At 38.4% G+C, this 23185-nt stretch overlaps 1 protein-coding gene across 2 annotated transcripts in view; it reads left to right on the forward strand.

The window, feature by feature from the left end:
- The window catches only part of ARHGAP28 (Rho GTPase activating protein 28), a 117872-nt gene that overhangs the window by 53768 nt on the left and 40919 nt on the right, over positions 1-23185 (forward strand). For both annotated transcript variants that reach the window (XR_010090745.1, XM_063451543.1), the window contains exons 2-5: positions 10829-11022; positions 12969-13186; positions 20134-20224; positions 20636-20784. Coding sequence is in view for 1 of the 2 variants with exons in the window: in XM_063451543.1 (XP_063307613.1) it covers positions 10829-11022; positions 12969-13186; positions 20134-20224; positions 20636-20784 (652 nt within the window). In the remaining variant the exon portion in view is untranslated. The remainder of the gene's footprint in view (positions 1-10828; positions 11023-12968; positions 13187-20133; positions 20225-20635; positions 20785-23185) is intronic.

A 23185-nucleotide genomic window follows, 5' to 3' on the forward strand; every position in this document is an offset into this window, starting at 1 on the left:
TTATCTACAAAGTTAACAAGCAAGGTTTACTTTTGCCAAAAGTCATGTATTTCTAGGCACTCACAATTTTTACAGAAATACATATTTTTCCTTCTTTCTGCTCTGTTTGTGTTCTTCTAACATCTTCAATTTGCTTTGGAAACAGAGCCATGAATATAATTGAGATACAGCAGGGCTTTATTCACAAAACGAATTGTAGCGAATTGCACTGAATTAAAAACTAATTTTAGAATACAGGCATAATTGTAGAATGTAGGCTTAAATAGTCAAGCAATGACTACAGTTTAGGTGGAGATTATTTTCCAAATCACTTGTTTAGGCCTTAATTTTTCAGTCCAGTTTACAATTCATTATAATTTATTGTTTTCAGATTAACCCCTTAAGGACACATGACATGTGTGACATGTCATGATTCCCTTTTATTCCAGAAGTTTGGTCCTTAAGGGGTTAAATCCCAGTATGTTTATTTATTTATTTTTTTGTTATATGTGTTTTGGCAGTACTTATAATCTCACATATTTATGTTTATTCCAGAGCTATGCATTCCCATTCTGTTGCCTCACTGATAAGGGTTAGTTAGGAAGAGTTGGGCAGCTCCCCATGCTTTTTGAGTTGGGACCAGATTAGCATAGACTCAGGCTAGGTAGACATATACCTAATATTTAATCTACATATAACAGATTTTTTTGTACTAGGCTGCAATACTTGCATGTGATCTCATGCACACTCACAGAAATCTATTCTATAAATACTGTCAGAGTATCTCCATGTGCATGCGCCTTCATACAAATACATGTGTGGGCACTAGCCTGCTCTTCCAATAGCATTGGAAGAGCAGGCTACTGCCCACGTGTGTATTTTAATGAAAGATCATGCACATGGAGATACACTAATAGTATAGGATGCATGGCCTCATCCCAGACTGCCAGAAAGATTGCAATGAGCAAATATTTCCCCACATTATCACTATACACAGGTAAGATATAAAAAGCAAACAGCAAATTGTCTTAATCTCCTTCAAACAATGAATCTAATATAATACCATAAATATTAGTTCATAAAACCATATCAACATAGATCAGTATTTTTGCAGGTTCAGCAAAGTTTTTAGATATCTCATTCTTTAGAGTACTGTTTATAAAATAATCTATTTTATTTTTTTGTTCTTGAGCTTGTGGAAAACAGTTTAGTGTTACTCGTAGTGTTACATATTTTTAAGTTTGTTTTTTGTTAAACACTCAAACTTGGCACTCAGTTTTATATTATTTGTTTGACAATATTGCAGTAACAGAGTGGGAAACCTTAATGCCAGTATGTCTGAGCTAAGCTGGACAAATGGGGAAGGGACCGAGTCCCTATTAGTATGCCCGGGGCAACAAAATAAAAGTGTAGCTTTCAATAGAGTAGCTTCCGCAAACTAAGGGCGCCTCTGTATGGAGTATACCACCTGCTACCTATGTTATAAAGAAAAGGTATTCCAGTCACCAGGGGTGTGTATGTGCCCAGCACTCTGACTGGTTTCCATTGTACCACTGCAATCTCCCACAGAGCCCACACACTATTTCACATGTTTGTAGTGCCTTTATTTAACACAGTGTACTATATAAATATACTGCCTGATGTTCAATAAACCAGAATTGTCTTGTCCATGCACTCAGCCATGTCCATGTTTGGGTACAAAGTGGAAAGAGCTATACATCACTTTATCCAGTATCTGGCTGATGGTTGGGCGATATTCTTGAAGAAGCTCAGGCTGCTAGGCAAGGTGCCAGGCTGCTGCTGTAGCACCTGGTGGTTCCTAGTGGCATAGATAAGGTATGGGCACATTAGCAGTTTCAGGTCTAGAACCAAAGTCAGGGACCAAAGCACCCTGTTCCTGTTACAGTAGCATTAAAATGTAGTTAAGATAACTAAAAACACAATTACCTCTGACACACAAATTAGGGTTTGGGTAATCTGCCATCTGTAAGTGATATTCTCATGTAGACACTAGCAACCCTGCTTATCACAGAGTTGTCCATAATTTGTGCTTTCAAGCTGAGTCTTCTATTAATAGGACTAAGGAAACAGAGCCCAGTTCACTGCACTTTGGCTTTAATTTCACACCCATGGCATGTGATAATTGAAGAAATATAACATTTATTAAAACCACTTCAAAATTTTCCCTTTTTATATCAATTAGAGACTGACCTTGCTTTTGGATTACACCATCCCACAGCACTGGCAGAGACATATATAGCTCTGTGTAAAATGTGAAATGAAATGGTTACAGGGCAGTGCCCATATACAAGCTATCAGCATTGTTCATTAAATATTCTCATTGTTCTCTCTTAAAGGTTATCAACTTCTCATCTTCAGGATTTTCCAAAACAATGCTGGCTTGTGATTGATGAGCAATATTCCCACACTCATCCCGTGATAGTATACAGCATTAAAACCTGTTTGGGACCTAACCTTTTATGTTTTGTTGATGTATATATTTCTGTGCCATAAACTAAATTAATTAAGAGACAGTGCAAATGGGAGCAAAAGTACTTTACATGAGATACATACAACGTATTTATTCTAGAAGATACAAAACTGTTAATGGAACTATGGAGAAATATTGCTGCTAGGAGTTTGGGGGAAAAGGGTGGTATCACATGATGTGAGAATCATATTAAATGCATGTCTATTCATGTTAAATTTCCTAGATTTCATGACCAGGGCTGTCAAAATCATTATGAAGGTGCTGATAGCACTACTTATAGAGCCAAGCGGGATTTTACATTAATATTTTAATATGACACAATGTATTTAGCAGTTTTTGTACAAGAATCAAACATCAAGAAACCATTCAGAAATAGAAAAAAAACTGACATTCAAAAACAATTAAAAATAAACACATAAACAAGATTTAACCAAAATTTAAAAAAAAAATCATAAAGCTCTTAAACTTCATTATTTGTGTTTTGATGAAACCTCCAAAGCCCACGGGTCTTGGCAGATGTTGTCAAACAAAATTCCAGAAAGTCCAGAAAAGTTTTGATGAGCATCTTAATTAATACTATTGTCCCTCTCCCTCACTAGACAAGCCTCTTACTATCCCTACCCCTCATTTAACACTTGAGTACCAAGAGGACATAGAATAATTGATGCCAGACAGAAACAGCAACTCAAGATCAGAAGTGTGTCTCCTTATCATGTTGGGTCATGTATGTATTCACACTGTCCTAAGATTAAAGGGACACTATAGTCACCTGAACAACTACAGCTTAATGTATTTGTTCAGGTGAGATCTATAGCTCCCTGTAGGCAATCTAATGTAAACACTGTATTTTCAGAGAAAATACAGTGTTTACATTGATTGATAGGAATACCTCCAGTGGCCGTCACTCAGACGGTCACCAGAGGGACTTCCTATCATGTAGGGCCCTAAAAAGGCCTTGTACATGTCAGACGTATTAAGATACGTCTGACGTGTGCAGGAGAGACAAGGCACTGTGTGAGCGCCTTCTCTCTCCTGCCTGTCAGTCAGCTCAGCTCGCGGCCGCGATAGTGCGATAGTCCGCGATAGTGCGCTCAGGACTTCAGAGGGCGGCATGAATGCCGCGCAAGGGAGCAATGACGCTTCCAAATAGAAGCGTCTGATTGCTCCCTGCTCGCGCCCGCCTATTTCGGCATTTTGACGAAATAGGGGGCACGGCTTCACGAGACTTCCGGCGCTGGAACCAGGTGAGTAAACTACTCTGCCTGGAGAGTCTCTTTAATGGATCCCGTGCTGTACAATGTATGTCAGGCCCTGCAATATGTTTTTACTTTCATGCAATCATGTCTTAAACAGAATAAGTTAGCTAAGGATATGGACTTCTTTCTACCATAATTTATGTTAGGAGAATAAATGGTTATAGTGCTATGTGTTTGACTGTAGGGAGTTAATTACCAAGGAAAACAAATAACTTTCTTGGAAAGTAGGTTCTGGACTTTGGCCAATTTGTACATTCTTTAGAATATTTGGTATGCTTTTCTATTTAACTTTCCTGTTAAAAATAAATCACTTTAGTTATATGAATGAGTGTGTATGTTGTATCTGGACAGCCCATGCCTGCTTTACGTGCTTTATGTGCTAATTAGAAAACTGATTTTTTTTTTAATTCAGGTTTGACCCTGATACTGAACTGTTTTGAATATTGCACTGTTAAAAGGACACTGCACTACCCAAATAAATAATTAAATAAATAGATAAATGAAAGTTAGCTTTTGCGTGGACCATTCTGTCATTCTGTGTTGGACTTTAAGGTGCAGCCTTGACAGGAACGGGAGGAGCAACATTTAGATTGGGCGATGCCCGAGTTTCATCATGCCTAGGGCAGCACAAAATACACCACTGAATATTGCGTCCATTTAAGATACACTGGTCATGTTTGGACTCCATTTGTATTGACCCTCAACTTTCTGAATTTGTGCAACTTGAGACAGTTAATCATCTCTGGATTATGAAAGTTTTTGAAATATAATTCATAGCAAAGAGCTTGGCTCCTGACTCCTAATTGTCAGTTAGCATATCAAAAGGGTCCAAGGGATGCTAAGCAAAGTGGGACACAGTTGTATGTTTGGCTGAAGAGTAAGGAACCTAATTTGCAAATCTTTCTCTAGGATCTGACAAATGACATGTTCCACTAGCATCGCTGTAATCAGCCATACCACCTTCAATGGATAACCATTTCATGTAAACCCTATGTGCATCACATATATTAAAAGTATTGCTACAGTAAAACAATGAATCATGTTCACTGGGCATGACATTCCTAAATCCATTTCCCAATTTACAACTGATCCATTTTCCTACTATCCTTTCTTCTACCCTATTCCATACCCCATCATCCCTTCTTTTTCCCTGGATTCTATTTCCCCATCATATATACGTTTATCACTTACTGTTTAATCATGTATGATAGGAACTTGAATGTCTTCCAATTTGTTTAAATGAAATGTAAACAGACTGGGATTGCTCTGAGTACTCTTTCTTTGTTTGTTTTTTGAATGTGTACTGTACAGTCATTTTCTATTTGATTATAAAAGAGGTTCCAGTTAGTTGTTATTGCAATATTCATTTATGTCTGTTTTTGTTTAAGTATTGTGCACATTAGAAGGGGGAAAAAAGCATGCTGACATCAACATAGCTACAAAAAACAAAAACATTTCTTCCGAATATGGTGTTCATGACTAGATCAGATGAAACTTGTTTGAGGTATCTGCCAATAATGAAACAACCACTGAATACAATTTTTTCAAGTAAAAAAATTAAAAGCACATAAGTTCTTGATACATGTTCTTTATTTGGCACAGCCACAAAGAAGGGAAATGAATACAACAAATTGATTTAATTGAAATATAATTTTCAAAGTTCATAATCAAGGCCACCCATTAATCTTATTGAAGATCTTGCAAATATATGCAAGGTCTGTCCGGAAAGTATCCAGCCGTGTAATATGAAAAATAGAGACATTTACTGAAGAAGATGCAAGAAACATTGTACATAGGACAACAATGATGCCTCCATCTCATTCAAAGTAAGCACCTTGGAAACTCACACAGTTCTCCCAGCGTCTCTTCCACTGTTCAAAATGCTCTGCAAAATCCTTTGTTGAAATCGCCATCCACTGTCTCATCATATTTACCTGAATCTCATCGCTGGTCTGAAACCTTTTTACTTTCAAAGGTGATTTTAGTTTTTGCAAAAGCCAGAAGTTTCAGGACGCCAAATCTTTCAACGGATTATCTTTGAAGTGTTTGAAGCCTTCTCAATCATGCAAATAGTTTCCGCGGAGGAATGTTCACGCCTAATGCAAAATTTGATGCAGATTCGTTGCTCTACTCGGTCAGTCATTTTGAAGAACACCCAGTACCCCACTGACTAGTACAGTGAAGTCATCATTGTTCACACATGCACATTCATGTATCATGTACGGTAGACAAATGCTCATCCAGAACAGGCATTCCCTTGTAAGAGAATGCAGCTGGGAGCAAATTTGGATGATTCCCACGGTATTAGGGAGTTATTTACCAAAAGGCTAAAAGACCTAAATTGGTCTTTCAGCCAAATTTACTAATACTAAGTAAAAATTACTTAGTATTAGTAAATTGTGCCCCTATTCGCAATACCGCGAGTAGGGGCATGTCTATTAAACAGTGAGCAGCCTGTGGCTGCTCACTGTTAAAAAATAAATAAAAAAGGGTCCCCCCTCCCTGATCGGGTGGGGGCCCTAAAGTAAATAAAAGGGGGGAGGACCTATTGTCCTCCCCACCGGCCCCCACCCCTGAGCGGCATGGGGGCCTTAAATAAAAATTGGAGGGGGACCTAATGTCCTCCCCCCTGGCCCCCACCCCTGAGCGGTGGGTGGGGCCCTTAACAAGAATAAGGGGGGGTACCTAATGTCCTCCCCCCTGGCCCCCACCCCTGTGCGACAGGTGGGGGCCCTAAATACAAATGGGGGACCTAATGTCCTCCCCCCTGGCCCCCACCCCTGAGTGGCGGGTGGGGGCCCTAAATACAAATGGGGGACCTAATGTCCTCCCCCCTGGCCCCCACCCCTGAGCGGTGGGTGGGGGCCCTAAACAAGAATAAGGGGGGGGACCTAATGTCCTCCCCCTGGACCCCACCCCTGAGCAGTGGGTGGGGGCCCTAAACAAAAATAAGGGGGGGAACCAATTGTCCTCCCCCCTGGCCCCCACCCCTGAGCGCCGGGTGAGGGCCCTAAATACAAATGGGGGACCTAATGTCCTCCCCCCTGGCCCCCACCCCTGAGCGGCGCATGGGGGCCCTAAATACAAATGGGGGGACCTATTGTCCTCCCCCCTGGCCCCCATCCCTGAGCAGTGGCTGGGGGCCCTAAATAAGAATAAGGGGGGGACCTAATGTCCTCCCCCCTGGCCCCCACCCCCTGGAATTTTCCCACGCTGTGTAATTTGACTCATAACTCTCTGATTGGTTACTTAATCCACCAATCAGAGAGTTATGAGTCAAATTACACAGCGTGGGAAAATTCCAGAGAACTTTCCCACGCTGTGTAAAATGACACAGAGCACTCTGATTGGTGGATTTCAAACCAACCAATCAGAGTGCTTTGACAGGTAAATGTAGAGACTTACCTGTCAGTCTCTTCATTTACCTGTCAGAGCATTCTGATTGGATGGCTTAAACCCACCAATCAGAGTGCTCTGAGCCTAATTGCAGGGTGGGGCAAGGCTTTATAAGCCTTCCCCCGCCCTGCAGAGCTCAGTCTGCGTGGAGCCCTCGCCGGGTGAAGATGTATTATTTTTTTTTGCGCTCGTTTTTTTTTGTCGGTTATTATGGATTTTTATTTGGCCTTTTTTGTGGCTGAAAAAATAAGATTTTAGAAGAAAGAAAACATCGAATGGTAAGTTTATTTTTATTTATTTTTACAGGTATTTAGTTAAAGGTCCCCCCTCATTATTTTTAGGGTGAGGGGGTAGGTAGGAGTTTATTTTTTTGGGGAGGGGGTGACTAGGGTTTTTTGGACCCCTAGTCACCGGGGAGTTAAATATGTATTTAGGGCCCACACCCGCCGCCCATTAGGTTTAGGGCCCCCACCCACCCCATTATTTTATTAGGTCCCCCCCCTTATTTTTGTTTAGGGCCCCACCCACCGCTCAGGGGTGGGGGCCAGGGGGGAGGACATTAGGTCCCCCCCAATTTGTGTTTAGGGCCCCCACCCACCGCTCAGGGGTGGGGGACCCTTTTTTATTTTATTTTTTAACAGTGAGCAGCCTTCGGAACTTCGGCACTTTGACACCTCAGAACTTCGGCAACTTTGGAACTTCGGCACTTCAGCAATTCGGCACTTCGGCACTACTACACTTCGGAAATTCTGTAATTTCGGCACTTCGGGACTTCAGCAATTTGGCACTTCGGCACTTCGGCAATTCAACTATTCGGACATTCGGAAGCACCCGAATGTCCGAATTACCTGAAATTCGGCTGAATTTTAATTCGGACCGAAACTAATTGCACATGTCTAGTATTGTTTAGTATTATAGGATTGTTCTGTAGTATGGTGACATCATGACATGTTTCTGTAATGTATTTAATGTTTATAACCATTTGATCATTTGTTTCGCTATCATGCTGGCAGGTCTAATTTCAAACTTTTTATCACCCATTCCAAAAATCTGATTGTCTTCTATAATCCGCAGCTCAACATCCTATATGTCTACCTGAATTTATAGAGAGAACCATTTTTAATATTTTTTTTTCATTCGCTTTTTTTTTTTTAAATACTAACATGGATCTAATAGGAACCAGATGTTTAAACATTACTACCTAGTATTTAAAAGCTCCGGAGGTTGAATTCTTGCATGATGATTTAAGGAAATCAGAAGGTGGATAAGGAAATGAGGGACAGAACTGTTCCTTCATGCAGATGGTATTATTCAAGCTGGGCTTATTGTTGACACAGTGGCCCCAAGGTTTTTGAACCAAATCCACAAACATTTCTGCCTCAAGTCTCCAATTAATTATGTTGGTGGTAAAATGTATTTTCCTTTAGCATCAGTAAACTTTCTTGTTTAATATTACACGAAGAGTAACTTGATCATCTGATATTACTTGGAAAAGATTTTTGAGAATTTCAGCCAGGATTACTCCAGGATGGCTGCATATTGTCATACCTAGGTTCCACCAGTTTATTCTCAACCTTTGCCTTTTCTAGTCACTGTCTATCATTTCAATTCAACTTGCGATTGAAAAGAATATAAGGACAATCAGAACACAACTTTGGTTGTCGAGTTAATTTTTAAAATCTTTTTCCAGACAGCTTGCCTTACATACTCTTAATAAAATGAATTTCAAGAAAAGATAGAAAAGCCTCTAGTCTCTAATAGGGTTATTCACTAAAAACTGGAATTTATCTGAATCCCGACGGCAATGGCAATTCTCATAATTACTAAAGCTGAATATGGTCGGAATTCATTCAACCTGGATATAAAACCTAGGATAGGATTCGGAAGAATCACAGAGCACTAACATTTTTACTAAAATTTAGGACTGAATTAATCTGGCAAAATACACATTTGCAAATTATCACTCGCTTGATAATTTTAATAGCTAAAAATCCAAGCTATTTGCCTATTGGCATCATTAACAGCTAGAGAGCAATTACTTAAAAAAACCCTCAGCATTTTTTTTTTGTGGTGGCTAGTGATGATTTGTATTGCTATTTAGACTGTTGCAGGTTACACTCACCTATTGTCCCTGTTTGAAGCTCCATCAGTCCGGACACAAATGTTGAAGAAATCTAAAAAGTTTTGTGCAAATCCGAGTTTGATATTGGGACTTTATTGCAGCTGGCTCTGTTGCTTGCAAATGTCTAGATGGTGCCTATGAGGTCTACTTGTCAGCTTTCTCAGGTGAGCCAGGAACATACTGCTTTATTAATGAGGAATTGCCTCATTATACTCAAAGACTCCTCACTACAATATTATCACCTAATCAAGTTAAACAGATAATGATTGATTATTGCTTTCGCCTCCAAGGGCCAGAAAAACATCTCAAGAAGCACCAAGAGACATCCTGATTACATTTGTGTGGCACTCTGGTAGGGGAACCTTTATGGGGGCTGCTAGGGGATCTCCCTTTGTGTCCTCTGAAGGATGGCAGTTCCATATGAGAGGTGAATCACCCTACGTGGACTGTGGATGAGATCACTCCATTGTGCCAACGCTTACCTCGCCAGGCTCATGTGAACCCCCAATCGAAACACCTCTGACACCTAGCAAGTTTAATATTTGCTTTTTAATTTTACATAGTATTCTCTTTTTAATTTCCCTTTCTCTGGATCCATAGGCTGATATTTCCCTGCATCCTCAATACACATGCCCCTAAACCTTTAATCCTCAACAGTTTAATATATAGCACATAAACCTAGCACATAGTAGTGCTGACACCTCTCAAGTTCTAATTTGACTTTTAATTTATTGAATAGATTATTTTTAGTTTTAGTTTCCATTAGTCTAGACCAAAGGTAGGCAATCTTTGGCACTCCAAATATTTTGGACTACGTCACCCATAATTCTTTTACAGCCATAAGGCTGGCAAAGCATCAAGGGAAATGTAGTACAAAACAACTGGAGTGCTGAAGGTTGCCTACCCCTGCTCTGGACCATAGGAGGATCTTAAGTATACCTCATACTGCTCATTTCCCTCCTCCATCCTTTTTGCACGGGCCTAAAAAACATTTACGTTATCTCTGGATTATTCCTAGCATGTTCCCATTGCATATTGCATCCTCCATGTGAAAGTTGTATCTTTGTGGTAGAGTGGCCATGCAGTTGGAGCCATCTTTGGTTTGTATCACTTCCATATTGTCTTTATGTTGCAGTGCTTTTCCTGTAAACCTGCTACTTACATCAATAAAAATCTAAATTATAAATAATAAACTATGATAATTTGTATATATTTTCACTAAATAAAATTATTCAATAGTTTATTATTGCGAGTTTCTGTTTTTTAATAGTAGGTTGGCTGTTTTTTTGTTAACTAGAATGTAATAAGTGTTCTAAGCTATGCTGATGAAATAAATGAGAGGTTACATTAATTGCAAGCAGGTCATTGCAAAGTTAGATCAGATTGCAATATGAATAATATTTCCTTTTGTACTTTTGGATACAGCATAGCTATATGATTACACTTGTTTTATTGGAAATCCATGTCTCTCGTAGCTGTTTTCATTTTGTTATCACAACTATTACCAATTGTCCCATATAATAAAAAGAACAAGAAATATAAGTATTGCAAAAATTGAATGTCCATTACAATTATGTGTTTTAGGAAATCTCACTCTCGCAGAATGAACAGGATGCTTTCCAGTGAATCACCTCGCACTCCGTCATTTAATCGTTCAATCTCTGAAACGTCCATGGACAATTCTTCAATGGAAGACTTTTGGTGTGAACTTCAACACATCAAGGAGACCAGTGAAGATAATCCAGATGACAGTTTGGTGGAAATGAAGCCAGTGGATGGTAAGTTATTGTCACATAGATTACTTTTGCTTTTGTTAGTGAAGCTGTAATGTTCATAAGCAAATTATCCCTTCGTGGAATTCATCAGAACTTCTCACATGTATGTGCAGCCCAGTGACAACACAAGAAAATGAAATCTAGTTGGGAACTTGGTTTCTAAATCCATCCATTTTTACATTTTCACTTCCTATTTATATGTTTATATTTAATTTATTCATTTTCTTTTTCACTCCTTTATTTTTTTATTTTTTGGGGGGTCAGAGTTTTTATTCAAGTCTATTCATTCTCCACGTAGCATTTATTTGCACTTTGAACATTTATCCCACATTTAAAGGGACATTACACTCATTGAAGATTTAAAGGTATAGCATTAGCTTTATTCCTACATTCATTAGTACTTAAGCTATTAGTTACTTAGCCAGCTCATGGAATCTACACCCTTTTAGAGTGGTTTTCTACACAAGAAAATGAAAGTCCAGCCAATCACTTCCTTTATTCTGGGTTATTCATGCTGTGATAAACTAGGCTCTATAGTCACTTAGCCAGCTCCTGGAATCTACACCCTTTTAGAGTGGTTTTCTACACAAGAAAATGAAAGTCCAGCCAATCACTTCCTTGATTCTGGGTTATTCATGCTGTGATAAACTAGGCTCTGTAGTCCTCGTAACCACTACAGCTCATTGTACTAAGTTAATCTATCCTATTGCTCTCAGCCCATCATTGCCTGTAAAAGTTAGTTTGCTAACACAACATAGGGTCTGGTCTTTAGATTTTGTCAGCTTGCTTACGATTTGAGAAAACCCACGTGGAAAGAGTCTTTATACTATATTCACTACAAAAGATATGTGTTCCAGTCTTTCAGTACAAGCAATTGATAAGTAATTACAACGAATGTTGCTTGACACCCTGCCTTTTATTTTATTTTTTGCTTTAGTAGTGTCATATATACAATTCAGTGAATCTATTACCATTACCATTACCATGATTGAAAGAGTTCAGTTAGGTTTGAATGTGCAAAAAATGTATAAAATACAATATTGATGTACTCAGTGGTTTATTTTGGATTTGTGCTGCCCTAGTCATGACTAAACTTGGGCATCCCCTAATCGAAATTTGTCCCACTCCTTCCTGTCAATACCACACCTCTTCCTGGTAAAGACACAGCTCTTTATCTTTAGGCCCCACCTTTTCCTCTTTGAACCTCACCTCTTCGTACATCATCCTTGCAAGCACACGTACTTTCACTGACTCATTGGCACACACATTGTTTAACCAACACACACTTTCACTGATAGACTCACACTGACACAACCAGTCATTGACAGAAACACACTCCCAGATACATATATACTCACTAACAGACACAAGCCCTCACTTATTGACACACACTGACAGACATACACACATTCACAGACATACACACTGACAGTCACATGCACTTAATGACAAACACACATACATCACCAACAGACACAGACTCTCACTGATTTGACACTCACTGACAGACACACACATTCACAGGCAGACATACACATACACATTCTCTCACACACTCACAAATTAATATTAGTTTCTTTCATTTTATGATTTATGTCAACTCAGCTTCCCCTAACTTTGGGAGAGCTGGAGTGGATCAGGTCTCTGGGGTCGATGTGGATCTTGTGCCTGAGGTTCAGGGGTGACTGCTATCGCACACCGGCCTGCCTCAGAAGGGCTCTAAGATGGCCAGATTTTGGGCCCCCCTTGACTGGTGAAAGTCGTGGAATATCAGGAACAAGATTTTTTGCTGCCCCCCCTGGATAGTGTTGCCCAAGGCAAATGTCTTGTTTGCCTTGGCCAGAATACAGCATTGGATGTACTAGTCTATTAAAATATATATTCAAATGTTTTTGGGAAATTACAGAGCAATAAATAGCTCCTTAAAAATATTATTTTTTTTTCTGCAGAAGGAGAGATGGAAGCTGAATGGCTCCAGGAAGTTGGACTATCTACTCTCATCTCAGGCACTCAAGAACATGATGGACAGGCTTTATTGTCAACGTTGACACGAACGCAAGCTGCTGCTGTACAAAAGAGATATAACACTTATACCCAAACCATGAGGAAAAAAAACAAACATTCAGTCAGGGATGTACGTGAAATCTTTGGGATTAATGACTCCTCGGTAAGTCTGAAATAAATTTTATTTTTACATTCTTTTTCTGACAATATTTGAAGCCATACAACAAGAGATATTTGTTACATCAATCACTGTTGACAAGTGAGTTGCAATATTTATCTTCTTTTGTTCCTTCAAAAAAGAACAAAAAAAATATGATTTTGTAGCTTTTTCACTTTGTCACTACACTGTAAATAGCATCTACTTATGTCCACTATGCAGAATTTGAAAGATAAGGATATGCATTGCCATACTTTCTTCTAGAATATTTTTTTTTATTGCTATCTATATAATATATTGCTGAGAGAAGACATCTCAGCATAACTTGGACAAATGGACACATCATGATATATATTTTTGTTGTAGTTGATTTTGCTTTTGCGGAGTGTGCATCCTTGATTTCTTTGTATACAGGGAACAAACTCATTACAGAAAATGAGCCGCTTTAGAATTAGTTTTTTTATTTGTCAATTTTGATTAGTTTTGGGGTACAGAAAAAAGTGGGGATCAAAAGAAGGGGGACACAGTCCCATATCCATCCAAAATGTGCATGTTGTTATACAATATACATATTGGTACGTTGGTTTTACAATCTCTCAGATATTTCAGGCATGTTGGTCAGTCTCAACCACCCCTATAGCACCCAGTTTGAGTGCATGAGTAGTGTGTGGGAAGGGTGCCTACAATCAGTAGGTTTAGTACAGTGGGAAGTAGCTCATTAAATTGGGGTTTCCGTAGTGGAATAGCCAAGGGGCGGCCTTTAGTTGTTGGATGAGTAGGATGGTTCTGGGAGGCGAAGGGGGAGCTAGAGGGGTGGGGGAGTGGGTATCTCAGCTCGGGACATTACTGTCTGTTTTTCCAGTGGGGGTTCCTCGTTCTTTGGTGACAGTGGGTGGGTTTAGTTCCGAACTAGGAGGTGCTGTCGTGGGGTTTATGTCTATCCCACAGTTCCCATGCTGCAGACTAAAAAGTGGCCCGTGGTTGGGTTCTTCTGGCTATTATCTCATAGTGTTTGTTGGTGTCCACGGCTGTGATGCATTGCCCCATCACAGGGGGGAGAAGTTTGTTTCCAATGTCTGCTAATCACCGTAAGGGCTGCTATAAGGATGTGGTATAATAAGTATTTCTGTCTCTTTCTGTTTTGGTAGCAGTAGAAGTAGAAAGGTTTCAGGTAAGAAAGGTAGATCCACTTTTGTGCATTCTTGTGCCATAGTAGCAACATCTTGCCAGTGTTTGCTGAGTCTAGGGCAGTGCCACCAGGTGTGGATCATGGTGCCTTTGTCTTCTTGACATCTCCAGCAGATATTAGAGGTGTTGGGAAGCTCTGTTTGAGGCGCATAGGGACTAGGTACCACCAATAGAGAATTTTCCTGGAGAGTTCGATATGGGACATTTATAGTGTCATTAGTCTATGGGCTACAAATATGTCAATTGATTGTGCATCCATGAGTGTGTGTTTAAATCCTTTTCCCAGGATGATTTAAAGGAAAGAGAGTTTGGGCCAGTCAGAGTCATGTTCTGTGGCATATGTTGTGGAGATTAGTTTTTTGGGTGGTTTTAGTCAGATTTTTTCAGCTTCAGATATTTGTGGTCTTTAGGAGTGTGTTTTGGTGGCTTTTTATTGTAATGCCATCCAAGACTGCAATTTTTATGCAGGAGTAGTGAGGTAGTGGGCTGTGGTTGGTAACTTGAACTCAGTTTGTAGATCGGAAAAGGTTTTCAGACATGGGCCCTGCAGCATTTGTGGCAAGTTGGCAACGCCGTGTCTTTTCCATAGTTTGTGGTTGAAGTTGGAGATGAGTAGTGGTAAGAGCTTGTGAGGTTGTAGTCATTAAGTCCATTGTTTTTGCGGTAGTCATTCCAGATATAAAGCATGAGCAAGGTCATAGGCAGCATTGTGTTTCGTTTTGGACTTTGTGACTTTGGCAGCCATGCCAGCACAGGCAGTGGGAAGTCATTTGTGTAAGTCCTTTCTATCTCAGTCCAGGCAAGTGGTTTAGGTTGATGAAATGTATATAACAGGGGGGCTATATGAGCTGCTCGGTAATATCCTTTCACGTCCGGCAATTCCATCCCGCCTTTGGAGAATAATCTGTACAGTGTTGTTCTGGCTACTCTTGGTCTGATATGTCCCCATATGAAGGTGTTAAGGAGTTTTTGCATGTTCTGCAGATATGTATTGGGGAGTTTGAGCGGAAGTGTTCAGAACATATATTGAATCTTTGGGAGAAGTATCATTTTGACTGCGGCTATCCTGCCAGCCCAGGATAGAAACTTCCTTGTTCACCCTTGGGTGATGTTCTTTAGTTCATTGATTAATTTTAGATAGTTTGCCTTAAACAGAGTGTGTATGTTGGGCGTGATGTGAACCCCTAGGAATTTGATATTATCATGCCTCCAATCATGAAGATTTGTTGTAAGTGTGTGTTATGTTTTGTCTAGGGATATTGACGCCTAAGGCTAACATTTTTGCTATGTTAAGCTTGTAATAGGATCATTTGCTGTATTGGGCAAGGATTTCATGGAAGATTGGCAGGGATATGTGTGGTTGTTCTAGTGACAAGAGGATATCATCAGCAAATAGTGTTAATTTGTACTCATTTCCTTTGAGAGTGACACCATGTATATTTGGGTTTTCTCTTATCATTTGGGTTAATGGCTCCAGTGCCAGATGTAAAGTATAGGGGAGAGTAGACACCCCTGTCTGGAGCCATTAGAGATGGTGAAATGTCGGGATATGAAGCCTCCATTCCCCACTCGTGCTGTCGGGTTGGAGTATAGAGCTGTGATTATGGATGAGAATTGGGGTGGGAATTCAAATTTCCGAAGGACTGCGAGGAGGAAGGGCCAATGGAGCCTGTCGAAAACTTTTTCCACGCCCAATGACAGCAGTACGCTTGAGGCTTTCCAGGTTTCGGAAGGGTGGCAACATGTGCCATTAACATTTCGGGTGGCATGTGTCCTGTCTGTATTATGTGATTAAATACTTTTTCTAGGTTGGGAGCCAAGAGGGGCACAAACTGTCTATACTGAGAATTGGTGAGACCACCTGGGCCAGGCAATTTCCCCGGGGGGAGAGAGCGGATAGTGTCTAATATTTCTTGTGTTGTGATTGGGTTTTGCATGGAAGTTCTGTGTGCTTCTGACAGTGTCGGTAGTGTAGTGCGTTTTAGGAAGTCCCTTATTTCCTGATCGGTTGGTTGGTGTACCTAATGTCATCTATAAGGTTATATAGGGTGTGGTAGTATGCTGCCATTTCGTCGTTTATGTCTGTGGGTTTGTGGGGTTTTGGAGTTGGCCTATTTTTGTCTAAGCATTGCTGCTAGGGTTTTCCCGGCTTTATTACTTGTTTTCAGTTTCATTTTGGTTAGGATGTGTGTTGTTTTATTTAAGGATAGTGTGTTCAGTTTTGTAGCAGTTTCAGCTATAGCGTTGGCGTGGGCCTCTGAGGGTCGTGCAAAGTGGGCAGTGGTTGTGTCTCTTAGTTTACGTAGAAGAGCCAAGTAGTCTTGTTGATTTTTTCTTTTGATTTAGGAGGCCGTACTGATTAGCAGACACTGTAGGATGGGTTTATGAGCTTGCCAGATAGAGTATGTTGGTACATATGGGGTTGTGTAAGTTTGGAAGTACGTTTTGATGTTTTCTGTCAGTTGTTCTACCAATGAAGCATCATGTAGGAACGAGTTGTTCAGACGCCAAGGTGGTTTGCCTCTGTGTTGGAATTGGTCTGTCAGGGTTGCGATGACTGGGCATGGTCAGACAATATTATATTCCCTATAGAACAATGGGTGCCTTAGCATGCCTGTCTGCGGTGATCGGTATTATGGTGTCTGTTCGCGAGTTCAGGGTATGGTTCAAGTCTTTGCATATGAGCAATTAGCTATGTGTATTGCTTGGTATTTTTGCTAGGACATAGAGCCATAGAGCTATAATTTCCCGTATTGGATATTGTTTATAATACAGTGTAGAATAATGTATCATCCTTTGCTGATAGAGAGCTGTGTGGGAGAATGGAGACACCTCTGGATTTTGAGGAGTGGGTGGCATGGTATTGTGTGGGGTAGTCTTAAGGCACTTTGGAATTATTTTAAAGGTCTATCTAATAACTGACCACATTTGATAAAACATACAAAAAATGCATACTAAAAAATAAAGAAATCAAAATGTTATAAAAAGGGTCCCTCGGTGCACTGTCTAACAGGTTTGTCTATGATTGCAGTCTGATCCCTACCCTGCTAAGACACCTCAACCAGGAGCATTGCCTTTTGGTGTATAGGGACTAATCTTGTCCAACAATTAGTTTAGAGAATTAGTATTTAAATCTCCAAACTGTGATTCTGATCATCACGTTGGATGATGAGAACTGCATGCACAGTGCACAGATCAACTCTCCCATGAAGTGAGTGTGGTGTACACATGCTGCACGTGCCTGAATATGGACTAAACTTATATTAAACAACCTGGAAGAAGTGTGTTTCCTGCTTGATGGGTTGCCTTGGTGGGCTGTCTTGTAGTGGGAGTGTTTTTTTTTTTGCTGTAAACCACTCTAAAGTGGGCTAAGGATGCTCTAATTACCATACATTGTGCAATGACACTTTAAAGAACAGATAACGCAGCCTGATGGAAAAAAATCTAGAGGGTTTTGTTTTTTTAGGTGAAATATTACATGGAAACTGTCTGTTGAGCCATTCAGAGAAATACTAATCAAAAACAATGCTATGGGACTTCCTACCATCCTTTATAAATGGCCAAAGAAGATAAACAAATAGGAAATAATCGAGAATAAAGAAGTCTTAAAGACATAAAATATAAAGTAGTTTTTCAATATACTGCACAATAAAATTCATTACACTTTACATCTGTTAGAGAACGTCAAAACCCTATACATAAAAATAAAAAAGGCAAAAAGCATAAGAAAATGATCATCACAAACTTTATTTATAGCAGAGCCACTAAAAAAACATATGTAGCAATGTATTTTATGGTTTGGTGTAAACAATTATGTTTTTAATGTGACAGCCATAAGCAATATCAAAAAAATAGTTTTTAGCTTTTAGCCTGAATAAATAATCATGCCTTTAATATATATAATGTATATTTAAACATTCATAGAATGTGAAAAATAATAAACACTGAAGCTTTGATTTATTTTTATTCTGTAATAAAAATTAAATTTAAAAAACAGACAAAGGCTGTGTGACCACATGTATTTTCAATTGCAGAATTGACTGTGTCATAAGGCCAAACATTTCAGAATGAAAGGCCACTTGTAAATGTTACAGGAAGCCTGGTCACCAAACAGGAAGCTCAAAGAATAAGATACAAGGACAAAAATCACTGATGCAACCAGATAACCCTATACTTCTACCCTCACGCTTCAATCATCCCTAATTTCAGAAGAATGACATTTATGTTCCTTCTTCGTTGAAAAGAAAAACATTGTAGATATTTCAGTGCTTGCTTAATGACAAATATTTCATAACCACCAAGACCTTTATAAAAACACAAGACTTTAACGTTCAATATAGGTAAATTAATAGCTTCATGTTTCAAAGAAACACTAAAAGCACCATAACCACTACAGTGCACATTTGCAGTTGTGTCAGTAGTGCAATGATATAGAAAAGAAAATTGTGGTAAATTGGCACTTATAACATTGTAGAATAGTGCTGCTAAAAACCACCGTGAAATCAACCACTTAATTCCACACAATACATACAAAACAAGGCAAACAAAATGTAGGTTAGCGCTCTGTGAAACAGTAACAGGAAAAATATGCACAGTGTACACAAAAGTGCTGTCGTTAGAATTTATACATACACTAAAATAAACTTTGTCCAGAGGGAATATCTATAAAACAAAATAGCTCACGCAGGGCAATATAGCTTGGATAATGTCCACACTTTGACTAAAGATATTAATAAAATAGTTGCATCCTACTCACATTTTCATGAGCCTGTATAGATGTATAGATGTACTCCTTCAGCTTCTATGTTTTCCCCCAATGGTCATGCAGTGAGAAATGATGAGCAGGGGTTAGAAGTAAAATACAAACATTTATTCCATAAATCAATAAAAAAAAACGTATAAAAACACAGCAAGCTGCATACAAGGAATCTTCCTAGTTCAAACACAACGCGTTTCAGCTGGACACCTTCATCAGGTGCTTATCAGTAGTGCAATGATGCCTACGTAGTAGTCATTGGGGGTATATTTAAACAGTGCTTGCCAAAATTACAAATCTAGTGTCAGCAGCCTTTGCAAGCCCTCTTCTTTTTCCTCAGCACAGATTTCAGTCTGTGCTGTTGACGTGACCAATCAGAGGCCTCTCACTGAGAAGGAGGACCAGGAACCAGCAGGAGCCAGGGGTCCAAGGTACAATGAGCCCTGTACAATAAGCCCTGTTGCTCCATTTGACTTGGTGGAAGTGGTATAATATAGTATAATATATTGTAATATAATATAAAACCATATAATATAATATGATAGTTCTATATATAATCACCAAATAAAAAATCAAGATAAATTGGTGATACCTCCTTCCCTGCCCCAACAAATTTTAGGGCTCTATCAACCTGTTAATGAGATAGATATGAGGGTTTAAAGATAACTGCAAAATGTAGGGGACTCACTGGCATAAATATTTTTACGATATGTTTTAGTTCACTTTTTACTGAGAATTTAAAGACAATCTGACCCTGACTATTCCTTTAGGACGTTTCTTGCTACTTATTAAAGAAAACCAGGTTAAAATCAGAGTACTTTTGCAATATCTATAAAAAACAATTTTTAGAATGTCTTCATATTGCTGAGTGGAGGTGATTATTTTAACAATAGTGCACTAATTTATTTTATTTATTTTTTTATGAATCTTATAATTTAAATGCAAGTTGAGTGATTTTGCATTCCATATTTGTTTTGTTTACTAATTTTATATGTAATATTCCTTGTAGCAACAATTTGAACCCCTGCCAATCTCACCTCTAGCAACAAATGGAGTTCAGCTACCAATCATAAAGAAACCCATTTGGAAACCTGTTTCATGTGAGTATTGGTAAAGTAGCATTTTTGAAAAGTTTTTATAAAAAGTAGAGCGTTTCATAGTTAATGCCTTTTTCACATTTTTTTTTTGTGTGTGTGAGTAACCAAACTTTTATTATCTATTTTGCTCAAGATTATGAGTAATCTTAGAAGTTCATTTTAATAAATTTAAAGAAAAATCATTGGTTTGCTTAAGGGATCTCAATATTTTAACAAGTCTAGCAAATATTTATATCTGTAAATTCTGTTATTTATAGTTTTTGTTCCTTTTTTTTCCTTTTATTACATATTGTTTTCTATTTCATACATCTATTTCATATATTATATTTTTATTCCATACATTATATACATATAATAAATTATATAATTGAGTTCTGGTGATAAGTTTCAGTTAATTAGTATGTTCTTTTTTAGCTAATAGCTGTGTATTAGAGAAATCCAGTCCCTCGATAGCGGAAGAACTTTCCTTCGAGGCGTCCTTCTCAGAAACCATTGTGTTGGATGATAAAGAAAAGGAAATGCAAAAGAACCAAAGAATAAAAAAGGAAGATTGTATTTTACCAGTAAGTTCAATTAATATAGCTGTTTTGAACTATTAACAGCATTTAAAAAATTTTTTTTGATTTATTATGAATTTCAAAATCAGGGGGTTAGCAGTTCATGCCTGTGTTTACCCTTTATTGTCTATCTACAGTCTATAAGTCTACAAAGCATACCTGGTGTACATGAATTTAGAAGGCTATCATGACTTGGGATTGCATTACCACTATCTTAAACTCATGTAGGCATTCACATTTAGTTTCTCTGGAGAAATGGAGACAGCTCCATGAAATGAAAAATAATAATATTTTAGTATTTTGATATTTTTTTATTATAAAAAAAATAAATTTAAATTGTATCCAAAAATATTTAATCATTTGAAAAGCTTATCCAAAAATGTAAAATTGAGGTCATATTAATCAAAAATGTTCCATAGAATGTTCTACACATATGTAGAGCAGGCTGAATAACCCACAAAGTATGTAATCTGCCGTTAACGCGTAGACTGGACTGATATAGCCATTAAAAATAAACAGAATATATTACCTTTGGTTAATATATCCAAATAATATATCCAAATATAATACGATTTGGGATGTTTGGTTTACATATTATAAGAGTTAATTATTTCCATATATCATATATTACCCTGTCTACGTTGATGAACATCTTACTTTTTATTTTTTTATTTTATTCTTTGTTTCCCTTCTCCCAGAAGAAGATCTTATAATCAAGGATGCAATCCTGGATATTTCTTTACTAATATTTTTTTCTTGTTTCGAAGATATGTCTGATCAAGTTTTGGTTTTTCTTGGCCTCCTATAAGTGTCTCAGCACTTTATGTTTATGTGTAACGGTCGTAGCGTCTCTATGTTAATGTTCAGATATGAAGGTTTATGCACATGTAATTTACGTGCAACTGTAATATTTTAACATGATAATCACATAAGCACTTAATATTAGTATTGGCATGTTCTTTAATATATTTTGCTGTACTATCACGCACTTTAACGAGAAACTTACTTGAATATGTGAAATTTGTACATGTGATTTTTCTTGTTTAAAAAACAAAAACAAACAAAAAAACTGAATATATAAAGAAATACAAGTAAGCAACTAAACAACTGAAAGATCAAAATTTAGAAAAGTGTGGCAGTACTCTCCAAACCCAGGACAGTTGATGGTACTACAATGATATTACATTGCCTGGTGGAGTCATAGAACTTTGGAGCTGTGCATGCCATGACTACTTTTTGTGGTCATTGCATGTTTATATATTCATTTATTTGCACTATCTACTAAACCGATTGATATTTTCATGCATAAACACAGGCATTCACAGACAAACACACACATTTACAGACATATACACACAATTACACACACATACATAAAAACACACACCTAATCACAGACACACACACATTATCACAGACATGCACGCAGTCATATCACGACTATCACGACTGGCAGCGCACTGCAGGGCATGTGAGGGAGCTTTGTAGAGAGTCAGTTAGTGCAGAGCTCCCTCGCCACATGTCCCCCCCTGACCGGACAACTGTCCTTTTTGGCAGAGTAGGCACCTGCCTTGTGGGTAGGCAGGTGCCTACTCTGCCAAGTGCAGTTTGTGGCAGGCACACTAGGCTCGCCCACCTGTAGTAATGCCGAAGTCTATAGCTATCACTGGAATTCCATCATAGTTGATATTTTGTATTTACTAAAGGCAAATTTATATAAAATGTGGTAACTACCACCAATTTAGCCCATGATTCAATTTAACTTTTGGCTGTAGACCTGATTCAAATTAAAACTATTTGCCCCCCCTGCTTGTAGCACAATGAGGGGCTCAGTATGACCCCCCCCCCCAATAGCCAATGTGTAAATAGTGTTGATTTCAGTCATTTATGGTATGCAGACAGGCTGAAATACATGGTATTTATGTCCATTTGAATTTGGGATTGCAAAATCCTGACATAGATATACTGAGAGGAATGTCTGGATTTTTGTTTTTGAATGCCCATAGACAGTCCTGGATAATTTTAGCATTCCAAGTCGGAGGGGGGCGGGGGCACATTCAGAGTTTAGTGAATAACCTTGTCAGAGTTAAGCAATTAATGTTTGATACCAATTTACTCAGTACTCACTTCATTTGCTGAATAAAGTGTTAAAACCATATTATTAAGCAAACATTTTTTCCTGGATTAAGTTTCAAGAAGGGCACAAAGGATAAGTGGGTGGCCCAATGGAAAATTCCGTCTCTGTGTATTTGGTTTCTATGTTCTCTCTGTTGTATTTCTAAAATTATTTTAGCCTTGACTAGTAAAATGCCATTTTTAAAAATAAACATAATTACACATTTAACAATCTTCGGTATAGTTTGTGCCATATCTGTTTACACCATGCAAAAATTCAAATAGAAAAAAA

This window comes from Pelobates fuscus, chromosome 4 (genome assembly GCF_036172605.1).
Source record: "Pelobates fuscus isolate aPelFus1 chromosome 4, aPelFus1.pri, whole genome shotgun sequence".
In the NCBI taxonomy this organism is placed as follows: domain Eukaryota; kingdom Metazoa; phylum Chordata; class Amphibia; order Anura; family Pelobatidae; genus Pelobates; species Pelobates fuscus.